This window comes from Calonectris borealis, chromosome 1, assembly GCF_964195595.1.
Source record: "Calonectris borealis chromosome 1, bCalBor7.hap1.2, whole genome shotgun sequence".
Classification (NCBI taxonomy): Eukaryota; Metazoa; Chordata; class Aves; order Procellariiformes; family Procellariidae; genus Calonectris; species Calonectris borealis.
The window spans coordinates 97,510,074-97,527,795 of NC_134312.1; the positions used below are offsets into that span (position 1 = coordinate 97,510,074).

The following is a 17,722-nucleotide window of genomic DNA, read 5'->3' on the forward strand; positions in this document are numbered from 1 at the left end:
CTTGCTTCCATGCTAGTGTGAAAAAGGCATCATACATTACCATAGCTTCTATTGGGTTTTTGTCCAATCTATTGGATTTTTGTCCCTGAATTATTGATAGACCATGTAGTAAATTAGTAAGAAAAATGTGTGTTTAAATTCTCCTGTGGGAAAAGAAACAGAAAGCATTTAATACATGATAGAGTAGAAAATACAAATATCTTAAAATCTGCAGATATAAAATGTGGCTAAACAAAATGTCAAAACCTCCATTTGATTAAAAGAAACCAGCCTGCTTTGATATGAAGTGTGCACTATGATCAAAGATTCAAGCCTGGCAAGTGTTGAGTACCCTGGCCTTGTTCCAGCACAACACAGAGGCGTGTCCTTGGAAGTTAAGCATGTGAATAATGTCATCGTGTCTAAACATTAAAGATGTGTCTGTGCATTTGCTGGAGTAGAGCCAGTTTGCCAAGTTCCTCCCAAGACCGAAGCAAAGCCATGAGGAACGTAGCAGCCTTTTACAGCCCACATAGAAGTCATCAAAGGAAAGACAGTGGATATATATATTGGTGGGGAACTGCATTTTCTCTGAGTTAAAAGGGGGAAAAAATCTGGGGTCTCGCCTGCTCTTAAGCGTACCGTGTAGTGACACTGAAAGCAAAGCGTTGATCAGCAAAGTGCAGTGTGGGTGTGGCCCTGGCAGGCGCCGTACAGCCTTGCCATCCTGGGCTGCCTGCGTCACTTCGTCCTTCCGTGAGTTCCTGGGCAGCGGGGCCCTAAACTCTTCCCTGTCCCATATTCTGCAGCGTTCAAGCTGGGAATCCCAGCATCTTCATTTCAATTCAAATATACAAGGATTTAGTGAATCAAACACTAAACGAAAATTTCAACTCCTTTTTGTGGTTAGTCTATACTTATGGTGAGTCACAAGTCTATAATGTGTGGTTTTGGTTTTTACGGAGTTAATTTTGCCGCAGGAAGGAGCTTGAATATTCTTATAGCTGGAGAGGAGACACTTGGAAGGGTTGCTGTTAGCAGAGGTCATGCTGGATTCATGTTTTGTTGTCTTGAAAAGTGTGTATGCCTGTGTGCATCTGTCTTTTGAAGGAAGAAAAGTAAGCGCAGTAAAGGCAAATTTTGATGTGATTGGATCATGTTGTCTGGGTCTGTCTCTGGTTTGAGTATCTGAGTGAATTTTGACTCTGGGTGACCACATTGTACACAGCATCACTAGTGCAAATCACCGTATTATGAGTTTGCAGGTGTTTATAGAGATAGATACAGCCCAGTAAAATACCAGTGGACATGCCACAACCACTGCTCCTCCTAGCAGAGAGCACACAGTAATGCAACTGAATATGTTAAGAGATACGTCACTTCCTTAGGAAGGCTGACAGAAGCACAGCTGGAGCCATTCCTGTTTGGGGAGGTTGAACACCACTCAGCTGAGAGATTTATTTTCTGCCACACTGTCAAGGCTTTCTGGTGGGAAGCAATACTTTAAATAACAAGGGGTAAGTCGCAACCGTTGACTCCTCGCAGGTACCCTTAGTGAGCTGTGCTGAGGGCTCTTGCATGGTTTGTGTAACAACCAGATGCAATGCTGGCCTTTGCACCAGAAGGGGAGAAGAGGAGATGAACATGTATACCAGTCTCAGTACTAGCTGATGTGTGAAGGAGCCCCATCTCCTGTGGCTGGTAGAGCTAACTGCCTGCTGCTGATCCTCCATCAGCTCTCCCACAGGCACATCAGTCTGTACAGCCTTAGCACATATGTTTGAGAAGAACAGAAAATGCAGAAAATTAGCAGAATGACTTTTTGGGTTTTTCTGCTGAGAAAGCCTTGTTGTGTGGGGCCTGCAGCCCAGAGGGAGCCAGCAGCTCTGTGCCGCTGTGCCTTTGGCATCCATCCAGGCTGGAAGAGGGCTGGGTCAGCACAGGCTCATGCAGCAGAGCTTCCCATCCAGGCAGCTGTTCCATGCACTGGCTTGACCATCTGCTGGTTTGTCAGCTGGTGTCTCTCTGCTTGTTAGTCCCCAGCCCTTGCTGCAGCTCCGTGTGCCGCCTGACCCCACGAGCAGTATTGCAGCAGCATCGTTGTCAGAAGAGCTGGAATTTCCACCACGGTATAGGTCAGAGCGTGCTTGGGGTCACTGCCTTGGTGAAGTGGTTCCCCGTGCACTGCTGACTTGAAGCTTTGCTCTGCCTTGCTAGGCTTCCCCTTTTTAACTTCATAAAGACCACTAAAACATTACAGCCCACCTTTCCTTCTTGATACCAGCGTGCTTAGACCCACAGAGCATTCATTCTCTACTAAATGTGGTTAGACTTCTGCAGCGCTCTCTCGTAACAGATGGACATCGCTGAAGAAATTCTTTTAAATCTGTGTCTTGCTGGGGTTCAGTCTGAAAAGCTTGTTCTCTTCTGTGGTGTGCTGAGTCAGTCCAATTGACTTCATTTTTCTTGTTCACAAAGGTGGGGGGAAATAAGACTGCATGTACTCTGCATGCCTGCAGAATAGGGTAAACTGTCCCTGCTAACTTTTAACAAATGTAGCTCAGGAAACAATCTGGCATAGAGCTCTAGATGTTTTTCTCTCACCATGGTGTAAGCATGCCAAAAGGCCCACATCTTCATATCATGTGCTCAGCTCTGCTTGCAAAAATAGCCCCGTAGTTCTGCATGTGCTACTGTCATGCAGAAAGCTAACTGTGTAAATACCTGTTTGCAGGACTGCACAGTAGCTGCAGAACCTCATTTTATTTCTAGAAAGCATTCTTCTGAAAATTAGCTGAGGTCTACATGGGACAGCTCTTGAACTCAGGACTGTGTGGAAACAGAAGGGATGTGAGATGGATTAAAGAAATTATTAAAGAAAAATACAGGGAATTAAACTTGTTTAGCCCTGTCCTTTCTGCACAGCAAAACCAAGTCCTGGTTTGGAGCATGGAGTATGGATATATCTTTGTCAGGTGAAGCAATGGGGTGCTGTTCCTCTTGAAGGAGGTGCAGGAGAACCCCTGTTAGCACCTAGCTTAGCTATACAGTTGTTGAAGCATGGACTCCTTTCTCCTCCGGAGTTCAGTGCAAAGGGTCTTGTGAGTGAAGCCTTTGTGTGATTTCCTCCAAGTTAGGTCTTATGTCTGCTTGAAGAATAATCTGTAAAGAAGTCAATCAAATTATTTCTTATCCCAACATCCACTGAGACTGCTAGAGAAGAAAAAAGCAGCTCTTCCCTTCAATACCCACCCTCCACCCCCTCCCCCCCCCAAAAAAAAATAGTCATTCATTGTTCACCTTTAATCCTTCCTTCTTCAAAACTGTATGGCAGCGATGTTATGATGAAGTGACAAAGAACTTACTTCAGAGCTAGAGGAGAAAAAAAAGTAGAGGACTCTCAAGTCTTACTTCAAGGATTGAAAAACCTTAAACATGGAGAGGGAATATACTTGCTGCATCCTGAGTCTGTCAGCCACCTTCTGCTATTTCTCAGTCAAACATGCCAACATCGTATACTCCTTCTTACGTCTTTAATAACTATCGCCTCTTTTTATTTTACCTTTCAAGGTTTTTTTTCTTATCTTTAATTTCTTGAGCTTTTTGACACATACAGTATGAGAAAGAAAACAAATATAAAAGGAAACTATCTACCGTATTGACCAATCAAGTTAATTTCTAGTGACCTGACATGGCTTGTAATATACAACACATCTAATTAAAAACATACCAGATCAGGTTTCTGTCTATCGTATGGTGTTTATTTTTTGAAATCATGTCTTAATATTTTTATTAAATGTAAAAAAAAAAAAAAAAAAGAAGTGACTTGCACTACTAGGATTAAAGCCATTATAAACTCAATCAAACTAGAATTAAACAGCATTGTCAAAGTACTATCTAATTAGAGCAAATCCCCAAATCAGAATTAACAAATAGTGTTGGACTACAACCAAACCATTACATTAATACATAATCAACGCTTATGAATTCCTAAATAAGAAATCCAGAGAGAAAGCTGCCCATTTAATTATACATTCCAATTAAGATTTTAGTCTCAGTCAGCGCAGTAAGCTTATCTGAACATCTCACTATTGGCCCGGTTGAGTTACTTGAAAGTCACATTTGCAGTCATTGGTGCTTCTACTTAATTGGACTGTTACGGGGCAGATCTTGTGATTTCTCTTGCTTTCTTTACAAAAAGTAAGTTTTACAGCATAGCTCTGCTCTGAAAGGTTAGCAGCTATAGGTAAACACTGAGAAAAGCTAATTGAAGCTGTGTGCTTTTTTTCAAAATAAAGAGCATGCACAAGTTCAAAAATGTTTTACAAGAGAAGGTGAATTGAGAACATAAACAAATTAAGGTTTGGAACATTTCCAAATGTTTTTACACATAGGTACTAGATCTGATTGTATTCTTATGCCATAAAACATTAAAAGGTTTCTTCCCACTTAAAACAAAAGAGCAAAGGGCAGCAGCTAACAAGATAAAATGTGTTACAGCTATTCTCTTCAGCCAGTCCACATCCTCGCGCAGTTAACAGTTAAACAAGTTCGCAAAAGATAGGGGTTATGTTAGCCATATCTTTGAATAGGAAGCTCATTAAATCTACAAAACGAACAATAAATAAACAGTAAATACACACTAAAATGAAAGAGGGCAAAGTCCATGCAGCCTGCTAGGCTATTGTGCATGGTTCCTTTCTCACTCTCTGACTTTATGTAGGCAGTATTTCCATCACGGTATCCCGTGCTTGCTTTCTTTTTTTAGCATTCTTGTCTTCAACTGTGATCCAGCTGTGCTTTTGCCTTTTGGGTGTTTTTTAGGTTGTTTTTGTTGTTTTGTAAAAGGCAGTATTTTCCTCTGCTTAGAGAAGGCGACATAGAGTGACTATAGAAGGAAGACTGGGGGTTAGTCAAGAATTCCTGAATTCTGCTTGTGAGTCCGTCTGTGAGCTAAGATAAGCTTACGTGAGGACCATTACTGTTGCTTAAATACATTTTGTCTCTTAGCTACTTGCTGGCATCTTCTGTTGCAGTGTGTTTTATACAGACTGATACCCTGCTCCCACTGAAGTGCTACTGCCCGTCTCAGTTTTCTTTGCAAATATAGAAACTTGAACCTTACAGGATATCTTTAAGAGCTGATAGTACTATTCCCCTGCAAATATCTGTAGCATTCGGATCCTATCTTGCCATGGGTTATGTTCTGAGTACCTGTGAGGGAAGGCTTTATGCAGATAGATGCAAAATGGAGATGAACATAGCTAGTAGCTGAATTATTCTACATGTAAAACTGCATTTTTATTCTCTTTCAGCCATACTCTCAGAAGACAGAAATTCCAGTGAGTCTGCCTGGAAGAATAAAATTTCTATATCTGCCCTAAACACTCCAGAGCCAGCAATGATGCATGAGCCTTTAGTTGGCAGCCAGAAAAGGAAAGCAAGGAAAACTAAGATCACACATCTTGTCCGAACAGCAGATGGTCGAGTGTCACCAGCAGGAGGGACACTGGGTAAGGAAATTGGAATTTAAATTTTGTTAAAACTGAATGGTTGGAGAAGGCTTGGGAGTACAAGCAACCTATCAGGGAAGTACTTTTCTGTTAGCTTGATTTCATACCTACTTAGAAAGGTCATTCTTTAAAATACAGGTATCAATCAACTGGGAAATCAGTGAGTCCATAATGGCCAACTTCTTTTGTTGGAATGCCCAAATCTGTCTTCTCTCCCTGGATATTTCTCTCTAAGAACTGAGAACTGATATAGAGAGAAATGGAAGACAGTTACCTTTCATAATTTGTTTCCAGTCCAGCAAAGAAATTCCACTGCATCCACCTAGTTATAGGGTGTAAAAATCAGTTCCGTAATATGACAGTCAATGCCACAGTCCTTGCAGGAGTCCTCTGCAGTTAAGATAATCTTTCAGAACTTCTGTATCTAAAACGTACACAAAAGCTCTCTTGCCTGACCTAAAAGATCAAACTCAGTTGAATGCAAAATCAGTAAACTGCTTCATAAACCTTAGTACTGTGCTTCTGCCAATAGCTTGGCTCAGAAGAGGTTGCAGCATGATTACACTTGCAAAATCAAAGTCCTAAAGGTAAAGATTCTCTTAACACCAGACTAGTCAGTATATCGATGGGCTGCTGTGAATTTAAGGGCTAGATTTGCAAGCTTAACTTTCTTTTATTGCAGAGGAGAAGCCAAAAGAGCTGCCACAAAGTACTCTTCAAAAAGCGTCAAGTGCAGAAACAGATTGTAACAGTGAATGCTCCAGAAGTGCAGAGACAGAAGAAAATCATAGTATTACATCAGATATGCCAGCAGTGTCTGCATTTTTTAGCTTAGCTGCTCTGGCAGAAGTAGCAGCCATGGAAAACGTACACAGGTATGGTTTTCTTCTCCCTTTGTTGTCTAAGTGAATAGTATGTGGCTGCCAGCTCGTTCAGAAAGCATGTGAACTTCAGACTGTTTAATTTGGCCTGTGTTTCCTCTTCCACAGCTTTCTATGAATGTCTGTTTTACACCACTTGCTTTGTAGTGTTAAGTCTTCACCTAAATGACAATGTAATCTATTTCAGTAGTCAGTAAAATGATCCTTCCTGGTAAGCTTACCTACCAATTTTTGTATATAAATAGGTTCCTATGCTCCTTGAGATCCTAATGATTGAGGGTTTCTAATTATCAGATGCCATTTGTCAGATAATAGCGGATTTAAATAACTATCGCATGCTGATTTGCATTTTTCAGTGGCCTAAGACCGTGGAGAGAATTTCATAGAACTTCAGCTGAAGTGGCTGAAGTTATATGAAATGGCTTTCTTCATGGCTGAAGAAAGTTAACTTCTTGTTTTTACTCTTCTGCTTTGCTGCGTAGGAGGCAAAGCGTCTGCAGAGTGGCATGGGGCAGAACAGCTCTGGGTGATGGAAAGCCACGTTAGTTTGGATTGGTCCTCTCAATTAGTGAGTAGACTGTCCGTACAGATAAGGTGGAGAATGTGCAGGTTACTTAGGGCTGTTGGATCAGTTCAGCGTGGTCAAATCCTGCAATGCTAAACTTGCGATGGGTGGAAACCAATGACAGCAACTCCTCCTTGGTTCTTAATTATCCAGTGTTGTTCTTTGATGCTGCAGCTTATTGGAGATGAAACCCCATCCTTTCCTGCAGTGGAAAGTCAGTGAGGAAATGCTGGGCCACTTTGAAACCATCACAGCCTCTGCAAATGGCATTTGACAGATTGCTGGCTGCCTAAGAAACTCCACAAGGCAGCGGTTGATGAAACCATTCACAACGTCATTTTACTGTTGGTCTCGTGGCTCCCGTCGGCCAACCCAGTCCTGTGTGTTCAGGCTGCGCATCAAACATTGAAAGGTTTTTTAGAAGCTCAGGGGCCCTACAAGAAAAAAAGTCAACTGAACCCAGCCTGCTAGCTCTTCCCTACAGAAGCTGTTGTCTTGCTTAAGCAACATTGGTTTGGGTGAGAAGTGTTTTCACACTGCAGTCAGCCTGGCCTTTCCTCCCAGCATTGCAAAACAGATGTCTGCTATCAAGACAGCAAAAGTCTGAACTCGTTTCTGTCGTCTTCTGTGGTCAGAAGCCACGAAGTGAGACTTGGGGAAGTGCTGTGCTAAGCTCTGCTCTTACTCACACCCTTGTGGTTTCATTGATTTCCACTAACATTGACCAGAATTGCACAAGAGCAACAGGATTCCCTTTGCTGTGGTTTTTCTCTCTTTGTTCCTCTAAGAGTTCTTGCCCTCCTCTCGTCCCTGTTGAAGCGAGCTAATGTTTTGCATAGCCTTCTGTTTGGGTCTGTCTTTCTTATCTTTCTTACTCCCACCTTTTGCCGTCTCATCGTGCAGCTAGAGCAATGCAGCACCTTCCATGAGGCTGAAAACAGCAAACCAGCAAATGTCCAGCAACTGTTGCAAATTCCAGCTTGTAATCACCCTGGGGGGAAATGACAGCAGGGGAGGACTCTTTCCCCGTAGAAACTTAGCCATGTCTCTCGCAGACTTGGCAAATGGAAGTCAAAACAGAAACCTAAATCTGATGGGCTAGGTGCTTCTCTATTTTCTACTCTGTCTACTGTTTGTTATCTTTTGCAATTCACTTTTTTTTTTTTGCAAATAGCCAGAAATGAGAAGAACAGCATTAGAGGTTTGCTTGATGTGTTTCTTCAGTGTCTGAATTTAACTATTAAATAATTTCACAGCCTTGGGCCATGGAAGCCAAACTCCTTTTTAACTGTAAATAGAGCTTGTCTGGAAGTGGCAGCGTGGCTTTCATTTTAAGGCTTCTGTTTAGCTTTATTTACCTTGTGCATGCCCCAGTTAAGCGCTGTGAGCCTGAGCTGCATTTTGTGCCAAGGTCACTTCGTTGCACTCCAGTTGTGCGAAGCACGTTGGTACCCCCATTTCTGCTGGGGTCTTAGCTGTGCCAGCTTGAGGTAAAATGGCCCTTGTGTAAATAAGAAGTGGGCCCCAGATTTTGATTGCTGTAAATGACACATGCTGTAACAAAAATAGAACCTGATTTGTGAGATTAGATAACAGGCGGTGACGTGCTTTGTATATGTTTTTTAAAAGGCAAGCTGCAAAGGAGCTCTCCCAAGTCCATCTGCTACAATGATTGATGTTGATTTCCAGCACTTATTCTGGTGCAGTTTATTTTTATGATACCCTGTGCTAGGGGATCATTTGTAAATTAACACTGCTGTAGTAATGAAAGAGATGATGTGCTGGGCTGATGAAGTGTTAAGTCATGAAACTTGGAGTAATCCCAATGTGCAACTCTGCTGATGAGTATATTTCCATATTGCTTAAAAGCTGGCTATTGACGTGCATTAACATGATATATGCCTCTCTGCATTTACCTTCTTTTGCCACACATGGGCTGTACTCTCTGCTTCTGAAGGCAGAAGCCACTCCCTTACAAAATGGGTAACAGCATTTGTGCGCTCTTAACTTACTCTTCAGCCGTGCATTTTATTTTCTGTAGTCAAATACCATCACGTCTTGATTTTGCCTGACTTTGCATTGCGTCGTAGGTTGTCCTTGGGATATTGTGTTACTGTTGCAGAAATACCTCTAAAAAGAGCGTGTGACAGCGGTATTTGGGCATCTGTAGCAGCAGGGAGTTACAGTGCTGTAATGTCGGATGTTAAACCGTATCACATGCCGCTTTCCATCCTTTCTGGTCTGATAAAAGCACCTCCCGTGCTCCAAATAATGGGTGGCTTTTCTTTTCTTCTTTTGCAGAAGTCAGAGGGCCACACCTCTCCCACATGACGGACAGCCAAATGAAATGTCTCAGGCTCCAGTGCTTATTTCCTGCGCTGACCAGTGAAGCTCCACTTTATTGTAAAACATTGTGCTTTACCTAATATCCTAGCCTTGTCTTTACCAAGGGAAGGTAGTCAGTCCATATGATGGAAACTATAGACTGCAAGCAAGTGCTTATTGCTCTGAGTGGCCCAGAATTCACTGGAAGCCAGATGTTAGCAACTTGGGCCAGGTCCTCAAATCGGAACCCAGTATGTAGGAGGGTGATATTAATTGTCTATTAATGAACAGAAATGGAATGATCCCAGAGCTTGCTTTCTATTGAAGGCTTTTAAACAGTAAATAGGTGGTTAGTGTGAAAAAGGCTGCCTTTACTGTTAGCTCACACAGCATCTCTTTTACCAACCAGAGAGTATGGCAACTAGTTTCGTATAATAGCTAGTTATTCTAAATGAAAATGAGAAAAAAAAAAAAAACCAACAACAACAAAAACACTGACGCACTGCACTAGTTATTATTAGATATTCTTAGTCATTTTTGTACATGAAGATTTAAGTTCTAAGATGGTTTATATTAATAGGTTATGCCTACGTTTATATTGTAGAATGAATTTAAAACCTGTTCCAGAGAACTCAAGGCAGCCTGGACAGATGTACCATTGTTAGCGGTGTTTGGGCAGCCATGTGGTCCAGATGTTCTGCACTTTTATATTTGCCACCAGAGTGGTAGAGTTTACTGGCAAAAATTCTGACAGGCTATGTTTGGGTTTGTTTCTTTTTAATTTAGCTTTGAATAACCAGGATGATGTGCATTAGAAAAAGGAGTGGTGTAAGGAAAAGAAAATACTGCAGATAATTGACTTGTCTTTCATGCCTTGGAGGGTTCCTTTATTTTTGCATAGATATCTGAGCGACTTGGTGAAACTTTCCTGTAAACAAAAAGTACTGCAAATGCGTTTTTCAAAAGTGACCTTAGTATTATTTCACCGTTCTGAAAAACCTAAACCCGTGACTTTTCGATATACATGTACACCGACACACATACCTTGTACATTTTACAGACACTGGCATCGTTGTAGTTACTATGCACAGTCCAAATCGGCTTCAGAATTTGCGTAAAGGGCCAATTACAGTTTGTGTTGGTAAAGTGGCAGGTTGTATACAGATAAACTACAACCGAAGAGTAACATTTGACTGAATTCAGACTACCAGACAGATCCATCTGCCAGTTTCTGTCTTTGCTTACGTTGAATATTTGCGTTTTGCTCTCATGAATACATCCCGAAAGCAGGTCAAGTGTATCACTTGACCTGTTATCTTTGCTATCTTGACTTACACTATTGTATAACCAAGCATTGATTCCTACCAACAGATGCAAAACGATCACTAGTAATTGATCTAAAGCTACAAATTCAACAGGGTACTTCTTCTATAGCACAAGATGTTTCCCTACTTTTTGCATTGTAGCACAACAATTTACCAAATTGGACTCCAGCAATAATTTTCTATTAGTCTTCGTCATACTGGCTGAACTTTTGATAGTATTAGATTGAGTTTGAAGTTCTTTGAATTAAGTCTTTAAATGATGCGAGTTTACATCATTCTATCAGGCATTCTTATTTATACTTGACTGAATTGATAATGTGTTTTGGGGTTATTTTGTAACTAATTTGATGTAATAGCCATATGGACCGTAACTCTATTAACGCTTGCTAGGTTTAGCCTGTCATTGTTGTAGTTAAGTGAAAGTCTTTGGTTCAGTGTCGGGAAACAATATACAACATACCACACGAGTTGTAACAAAGGATTACAGGTCTGATAAAAGGCAGGTGGCTGGGGAAGTGTCACTGAAACAGCACCATCGAGGATGCATGTGTTGGAAGAAGGGAACAACAACAAAAGAACAACAAAATTTACGAGCCAATGAATCAGTGAAAAGGCTTTTTAAAACTTCAGGTGAATATATGACTAAGAGCCCCTAGAATGCCATTGCAGCCTATGGCAGTATTTTTAATAAGATTTTATTAAAGTTTTATAAGTTATTTTAACAAGACAGGAAAAACTTAAAAGACTTAAAGCTGTTGGGTCACAGCAAGGTGGCTGTTGGAGTTTTGGACCACTTTATAATTAGCTGAAATCCAAATATGTTACAGTGCAGGCCGTTCACGTTGACAATGGTACTAACTTATTTCTCTAGAAACCTTTAGAGTAGATATATTTTTGTCAAAGCACCCCATCCTTCCTCGATTTAAATTTCAATATTGTTCCTGAAGATATTTCTGTATATTAATGGTACCTTTTTTAAAAGAAACAGAAAATTACTTTTTTCTATATGAATTAATATCTTACTTGATCTGCTTTTCCTTGACTTTCCCTTAGAGAGGGGGTAGGGTTGGGTCAGTTTACTGGATATGACTGTTTTCAGATACTTACAAACCTTTTTGTAGATATGCTTAATTTTTAAGCGATTAGGCACTGAGAGTAGCAGAAATCCTGCAAAGCTTTATAGTTCACTAGGCATTTGCCTTTGTTGGTTCTCTGAGTGATGTCTTGATTTCAGTAGCTAGAATTTTCCCTGAATCTACTAGAAGGGGTATCAGTATTTTCAGGTAACAAAGTCTGTTAGCACAACAAAAATTTCAGACCAATATCTTACTGTATTGGGGTTGGGTTTTTTCCTTGTTTGTTTTGTTTTAATTTTTATTAATTTCAGCTGCTTTCATTTTGGAAAATCTTATTGCTATTGTGTGTACTTCAGTATACCAGCAAACACTGTTACCCGTTAACACATTGTCCACAAATGCCTCTAGAGAAGAAATTGTTGCACCTTATGTATATCTCAAGCAAACCAAAATATGATGCTTTCCTGCTTTGTTTATTCTGAATATGTTGTATCATACTTTACTGAACCCATTTTAACTTAGCTAAAGCTATCGATATTTATGCATTTCACATTATTTTCTGGATCTGAACCTGTGTATAAATCTTTCTTTAAAAAAAAAGAAAAGCATTTACCGTAGTCGTCCTCTGTGACTTACCCATGGGAGGGGGGAATCTTGTCTCAAGTGTAAAATGCAGTACTGTCCCAGTTTTCCTTGGCTTTTATTTATTTAGTGATCTTTGATATTTCATGTGTAGTTTTGAGGTATACAAAATACATTGTCGTAGCCGAAGCTACAGATCTAAGCAGCTGGGAGAAAATTACTGTAATGTTTTCTTAATTGTTCTAGTACTGTATACAAATATGGGAAAAATGTTCTGCAGAACATTTGAGATGCAGATTCTTATCCCCACAGTAGGTTATTTTCCAGATATTAGACCAAATCAATCAAAACTCGATGATCTTAAAGGTCTTTTCCAACTTTTCCAACCTAAATGATTCTATGATTCTAAAAACATCTATGGAGATTACTTAATGCTCTGCTTATGGCAGTAACTACCCTTGAATGTGCTGTGATTTCAGAAATAGAATATATTTATTTAAGATGACTGAATGCTCTTTTATACTAATACAGTATCCCAAAGTCATGAGCAAGAGACTTCTTGGTAGTTTGGGTATCTATTTTATAGCATTGGTGCATGACTTTTGAAATTAAAGTGATAAGCGTTGTTGGAAAGGGGCACAGGAACAAGGGACTGGTAGAAGCGTGTGAACTTGTGGTGTTTAAATTCCAGCTTTGGTCTTTATTATTTGGGTGAAAGCTGCCTTTGTAGCACAAGGCTGAAGAGCACTCTGCAGTTTGTATCAAGTAGAAACCCAAGAGAGTTGTAACTCACATCAGAACGAGGGAATGCCTTGCAGTTTGGATGTTATCTTTTGGAACAGGATATCAAATTGAAGCCGTTTTAATTTCCACTGCGTGTTTAGCTACTGTACGGATACTGAACAGACTGAAGGCAACAGCTGTAGACGTGGGACAGCTAAGAGGGGATGAAAGGAAAGCTGGCCTTTGTTCTCAGTATGGCAAAGTTACGGCAACACAGGGGAATTAGGAAAAGAGAGAGAGACACGTGTGTGTGTGTGTGTGTGTATGCGTGTGTGCGTGTGCGCCTGGGTACATTCTGCAAAAAAAAAAAAAAGTAGGAAAAACAAAAACATGATGGGTCTGCAAGAGACTATAATGTATGTTGACCCTTTGAGTGCACTCCCTTTTTTTTGAATGCTGAGTCTAATATGGCTACCTCTCCTAAAAGACTACTTTCGCTAACTTCCATTTACTTTCAGGCTTGATCGTGTAATCTTTTCAGCCGTTGAAACCATTTGTATATCACTGTGTGCTTTATTTTGCAAGAGCAACGTTTATATAGTGCAGACAACATAAAGGCTGAATATACAGTGGTAGCCAAACTATGTTGCTGGAGCATTTTTGTTTAACCTCTGCCATAGTCATATGGGTTGCAGGATGTGGGCCCGCTAGCTCAGTTGGTTCAGTAAGATCGGTTTTTGTTAACAGCAGAAAACGCAGTGCTTATGGGGTGGTGGACTTCAGATATTGCCAGAGGTGACGCAGTAAGCCAAATGCTGCTCTTGAAACTTACTCTGGAGTTTACGTTTGCAATCCTGCAAGGAAACATAACTGTGCAACTTATGTGTTGTATACCATACATTATCCATTAGATGCCGTTTGTTTGCCGTGCTTGTTTGATAGATTGTAGAGCTCCTAGGTATCTTTGCCATGTTTTGTAATACGTGTGGCATTCTCCTTACCTTGTACATATTGTGGAACTGTCACCTACAGCTGCCAGGATGCTGAGGCACTTCAGGACACTGAGCGCCGTGAACGAGTGCATTTAGTCTGTGAAAGAGTTACTTGCCTCCTCCCCTGAATTCCCCAATAAAAAGGCACAGTGAGGTTCATGCTCTCACCTAAGTACTATTATAGTCATTTATATACACTCAGTATTTTCCATTGAATTGACAACTTTGAAGAAGCTTATGAAATGGATGTATATTTTATGTCCCCCCACTAATTCTTCTAAGGCAGAAATCTAGGAAGACTTGACATGAGATCTCCACTCAGCAACAGACCTAAGCTTACGCTGAAAACCATCCTTACTTAAGGGGCAGCATTGTTGTTTGCACTGTGACAGTGCAGGAGCCACGATTACGGACCACTACGCTCTTGGAGTTAAGCTTGGGCTTGCGTGATATTCCTGGGGGAGGCACGTCATTGTGACCCAGGGCCTTCATTGACATGGAATTTTAAAAACGACTGCAAATAGCTTAACATTTATTGAGTTTTTCCAAAGAATTGTATTGTAGTTTCTGGGTCTTAACTGTTACTGTATACCAGCAGACCCACACTGTACTCTACTGGAAAAAAACACACCTGTACAGGCTAACTAACTAGGCTTCCAAATGTAATGGTCTAATCTACTCTTTTCACCCCTGCAACTGAAACCTTATTTTCTCCCACAGACTGCTACACTTTCATCAGTGGTTGGGGCTGTGAAGGTTACAAAAGCAAGAGAGGCATATATGTGCATGTGTCTGCGTGTATGTATACATACGCATACACACACACACATCGACGGGCAGTGACTTGTACGTGTTCTTTGTACAAAAGTGTTCCCACGTTAGGTCATAAAACAACATGAGGTTTCTCAGACGATAGTTTTCCAGTTTTCTTCCTAGATTTCAGTCTCTTTGCTTCACATTACACCATAAGGTGTGATTTTTCAAAGTCACACCTGAAAAAAACCCACAGATCCTGCTGACCTGGATGCTATGAAAACCTTCTTCCTCAGCAGTGCTTGCTTTTAATAACCAGTATCTGTTGACAGTTTTAACACAACTGATTTGCTATGATCTTTCTTCCTAAGGCCCAATCCTTCAACTTCTGTTCTCACACGTAATTCCACTGAATTTTGACCCAGTATTTGGCTTTATTCTCTCCAGAGCTTGGTGTAAACATGCCTTACAATAGTTCATCTCCATCAATGGTATAACAGAGCTACTGCCTTCTTAGATGTATGTAGTTAAAAGTCAATAAGCACATTTATAGAATGTCATACTTTCTTCAAAAACCTCTAATTTGATATTTTTAAGTGCACATGTTAAGTCATGTGTATAACATGCTAAAGTACATTAAACTGTGATAATGAAACTGAATAAAATATTTAATAAAGTATTTGAAATATTTGAAAAGGACATTCAAATAGATTTCTTTATGTTCATTCTATTTTGGTTATCTAGTGTGTGCCTGTAAACAGTTTCCCATTTAAACCTAATGATTGCAAATAAATACTATTCAAATGGAGCTTCTTTGATACTTCACCTGCTTTACTATCGAATGATTGTTTACTTTAACATATGGCTGAGTTAGCAGTATTTGCAGAATTTGTTTTTAGCTACAGTATGAATTTGTTGGCTTTTTTATACTTAAAAAGAAACAAGCTCATTTTCCACCTGACAATGGAAGATCCCAAAACCCAGAGATGGATCCTCAGAACTGTAAGCTGTAGTTTCCTGTCAGATCATCCATGCAACTTCTACACAATGGCTATAAAGATGTCGCATATTTTGCAAAGAACTTCTGCCCCTTTGTTCTTGCTTACACATGCCTATAACGGGAGCTTCCATTTTATTTTTCGAAACTTCTGAGCCTGTTTCAGCACTGTTGACATTGTTGGAAAGATCCGTAGACCCATGCAAGTGCCCCAGAATTCAATGGGTTTATATCGGCATAAAGCTGGAGATTGTGGGACAGAAAGAGCCAGGACTCAGTGCAGTTGGGCTGTGGGGGAAAAGTTTGCCTTTTCTCCTGCGCTTTCCAGCTATCCACTTTGTGCTTCTGGATTTTGTCATCTTTGCACAATTGGGAAGCTCATTTATAGTCCACACAAGCCTAAGAGAAGTTGTCTTACGTGAAGAAGCCCTTGCTATGTTTTTGGTCTTTGGACACTAAGATAACTTACTCAGAAATGGATTCTCTTTTGGAAATAAGTAGCAAGTGTCATCAATGTTTAAATTCAAAGGTCCCCACTGCTTTGGAAGCTTATTTAAACCAGGACTGTGTTCTGCCCATATATTTTACCCTCTTGAGGCTTGAAAATTAGGCTGGTGGGGATCTTGTCTTTTCCTGGCCTTGGCTGCCTGAAGCCTCCTTGATTGCAATGTATTTTTCTGATCACAGAAGACCCAAGTAGACTTCATGAAGCCAGTAGACACCAGTTGTTCACGTGGGAGCAGAACTCCTGTCTGTGAGTCAAAAGTAGCAGAAGGGAAGCCTTTAGGTTTTTTGTTTTGGGATTTTTTTTTTTTTAACTGTGTGCCATTTACTCAGGGAAGAAGAAATGTATGCAATCTTGCACTGCCTTTACTGGGTATACATCTGTATGTCTGCAAAGAAACACCAGGAATGGAAGAGCTTCAGCATTAAAGGCCGTGTAAAGGCCGTTAAAGGGGAAGGGAGAGAAAAGCTCTGATTCAGTGAGCAAAAAAAGCTGGACGAAATCTTCTTACGAAGTATATATTCTCTCAGTGTAGTATGCCCAGTCAGGGACATTGAAGTCACTATTCTGGCTTTTTCATTACCAAATTACCTTAAAACAGTCATCTTCATTCCTCGAACTCCCATCTTTTTTCATCTGCTCTCATTGTGTTCTTCCAACAAAACACCTGCTGAATTCAGCTAACTCTCGGTGCATCTAGTTTGTTACCCAGCTCTCACTCCCGTTGCTTCTTGCAGCTGCATGGCATTACACTGACACTCTCTTAACTGTCAGGTAAGATAAATTTCCACTAATACTTTCAGAAAAACACAGGGCAGAAAGGCATCATTCTCCTAAAGTGCCGTGCTTCTGCCAGGCGCTCCAACGTTCTCCCCTTGATACCATTTGTTGGTTTCTTTTCGTTGTTCATCCCAGGGTTTTTTAACGTGCAGCTAACCCTGCTTTCAAACAGTTTTTTTTTCCTGCGGTGTGACACCATTAAGTGAGACACAAAGTGTACTTGAGCATACCATAGCCATGCTATAGCTCATGAAGCTGTCGATTCTTCGGTAGGATACTAGCACTTTGTAACAAAATACGAGATGCGTTCCTATATCTGCTGCAAAGTTCTATTTTGTTTTGTTTTCAGAAATAAAACCTGTAAGATAAAACGCCTACCGTCTATTTACTTTCAGCTTCTTTTTGTGGGCTGTTCTTGGCACAGAAACAGTAAGAAATTGAGCTCTGATATAGTCATAATTAAAATGTGCTCTAGATTTCAGCTGGGCTTCATTAGTTACTTTCTGATAGGAGAAGATAATGTTAGATCTTCAGCGGAAGTAAGCTAGCACAAGATGTAGCTGTCTCAACCCCAGCTGAAACTCCAGTTGAAAATCCAGCCTATATAAAGTGATAAAAAAAGTAAATTCTATATAGAGCAGCCCTTCAACCTATTTGTCAGCCCATGAAACAAGAGGAACTAATTGAGTTAGAGCGTCAGGCTTAGCACCGAAGTGTAATTTTCTG

General features: G+C 40.5%; 1 protein-coding gene across 22 annotated transcripts in view; it reads left to right on the forward strand.

Moving 5' to 3' along the window:
* Positions 1-15,539, forward strand: part of BBX (BBX high mobility group box domain containing) — a 148,914-nt gene extending 133,375 nt beyond the window's left edge. For all 22 annotated transcript variants that reach the window (XM_075168706.1, XM_075168699.1, XM_075168682.1 and 19 more), the window contains 3 exons: positions 5,295-5,492; positions 6,175-6,367; positions 9,240-15,539. In XM_075168706.1, coding sequence (XP_075024807.1) covers positions 5,295-5,492; positions 6,175-6,367; positions 9,240-9,327 — 479 coding nt within the window. In that variant the 3' untranslated portion in view covers positions 9,328-15,539. The remainder of the gene's footprint in view (positions 1-5,294; positions 5,493-6,174; positions 6,368-9,239) is intronic.
* Positions 15,540-17,722: the final 2,183 nt, after the last annotated feature.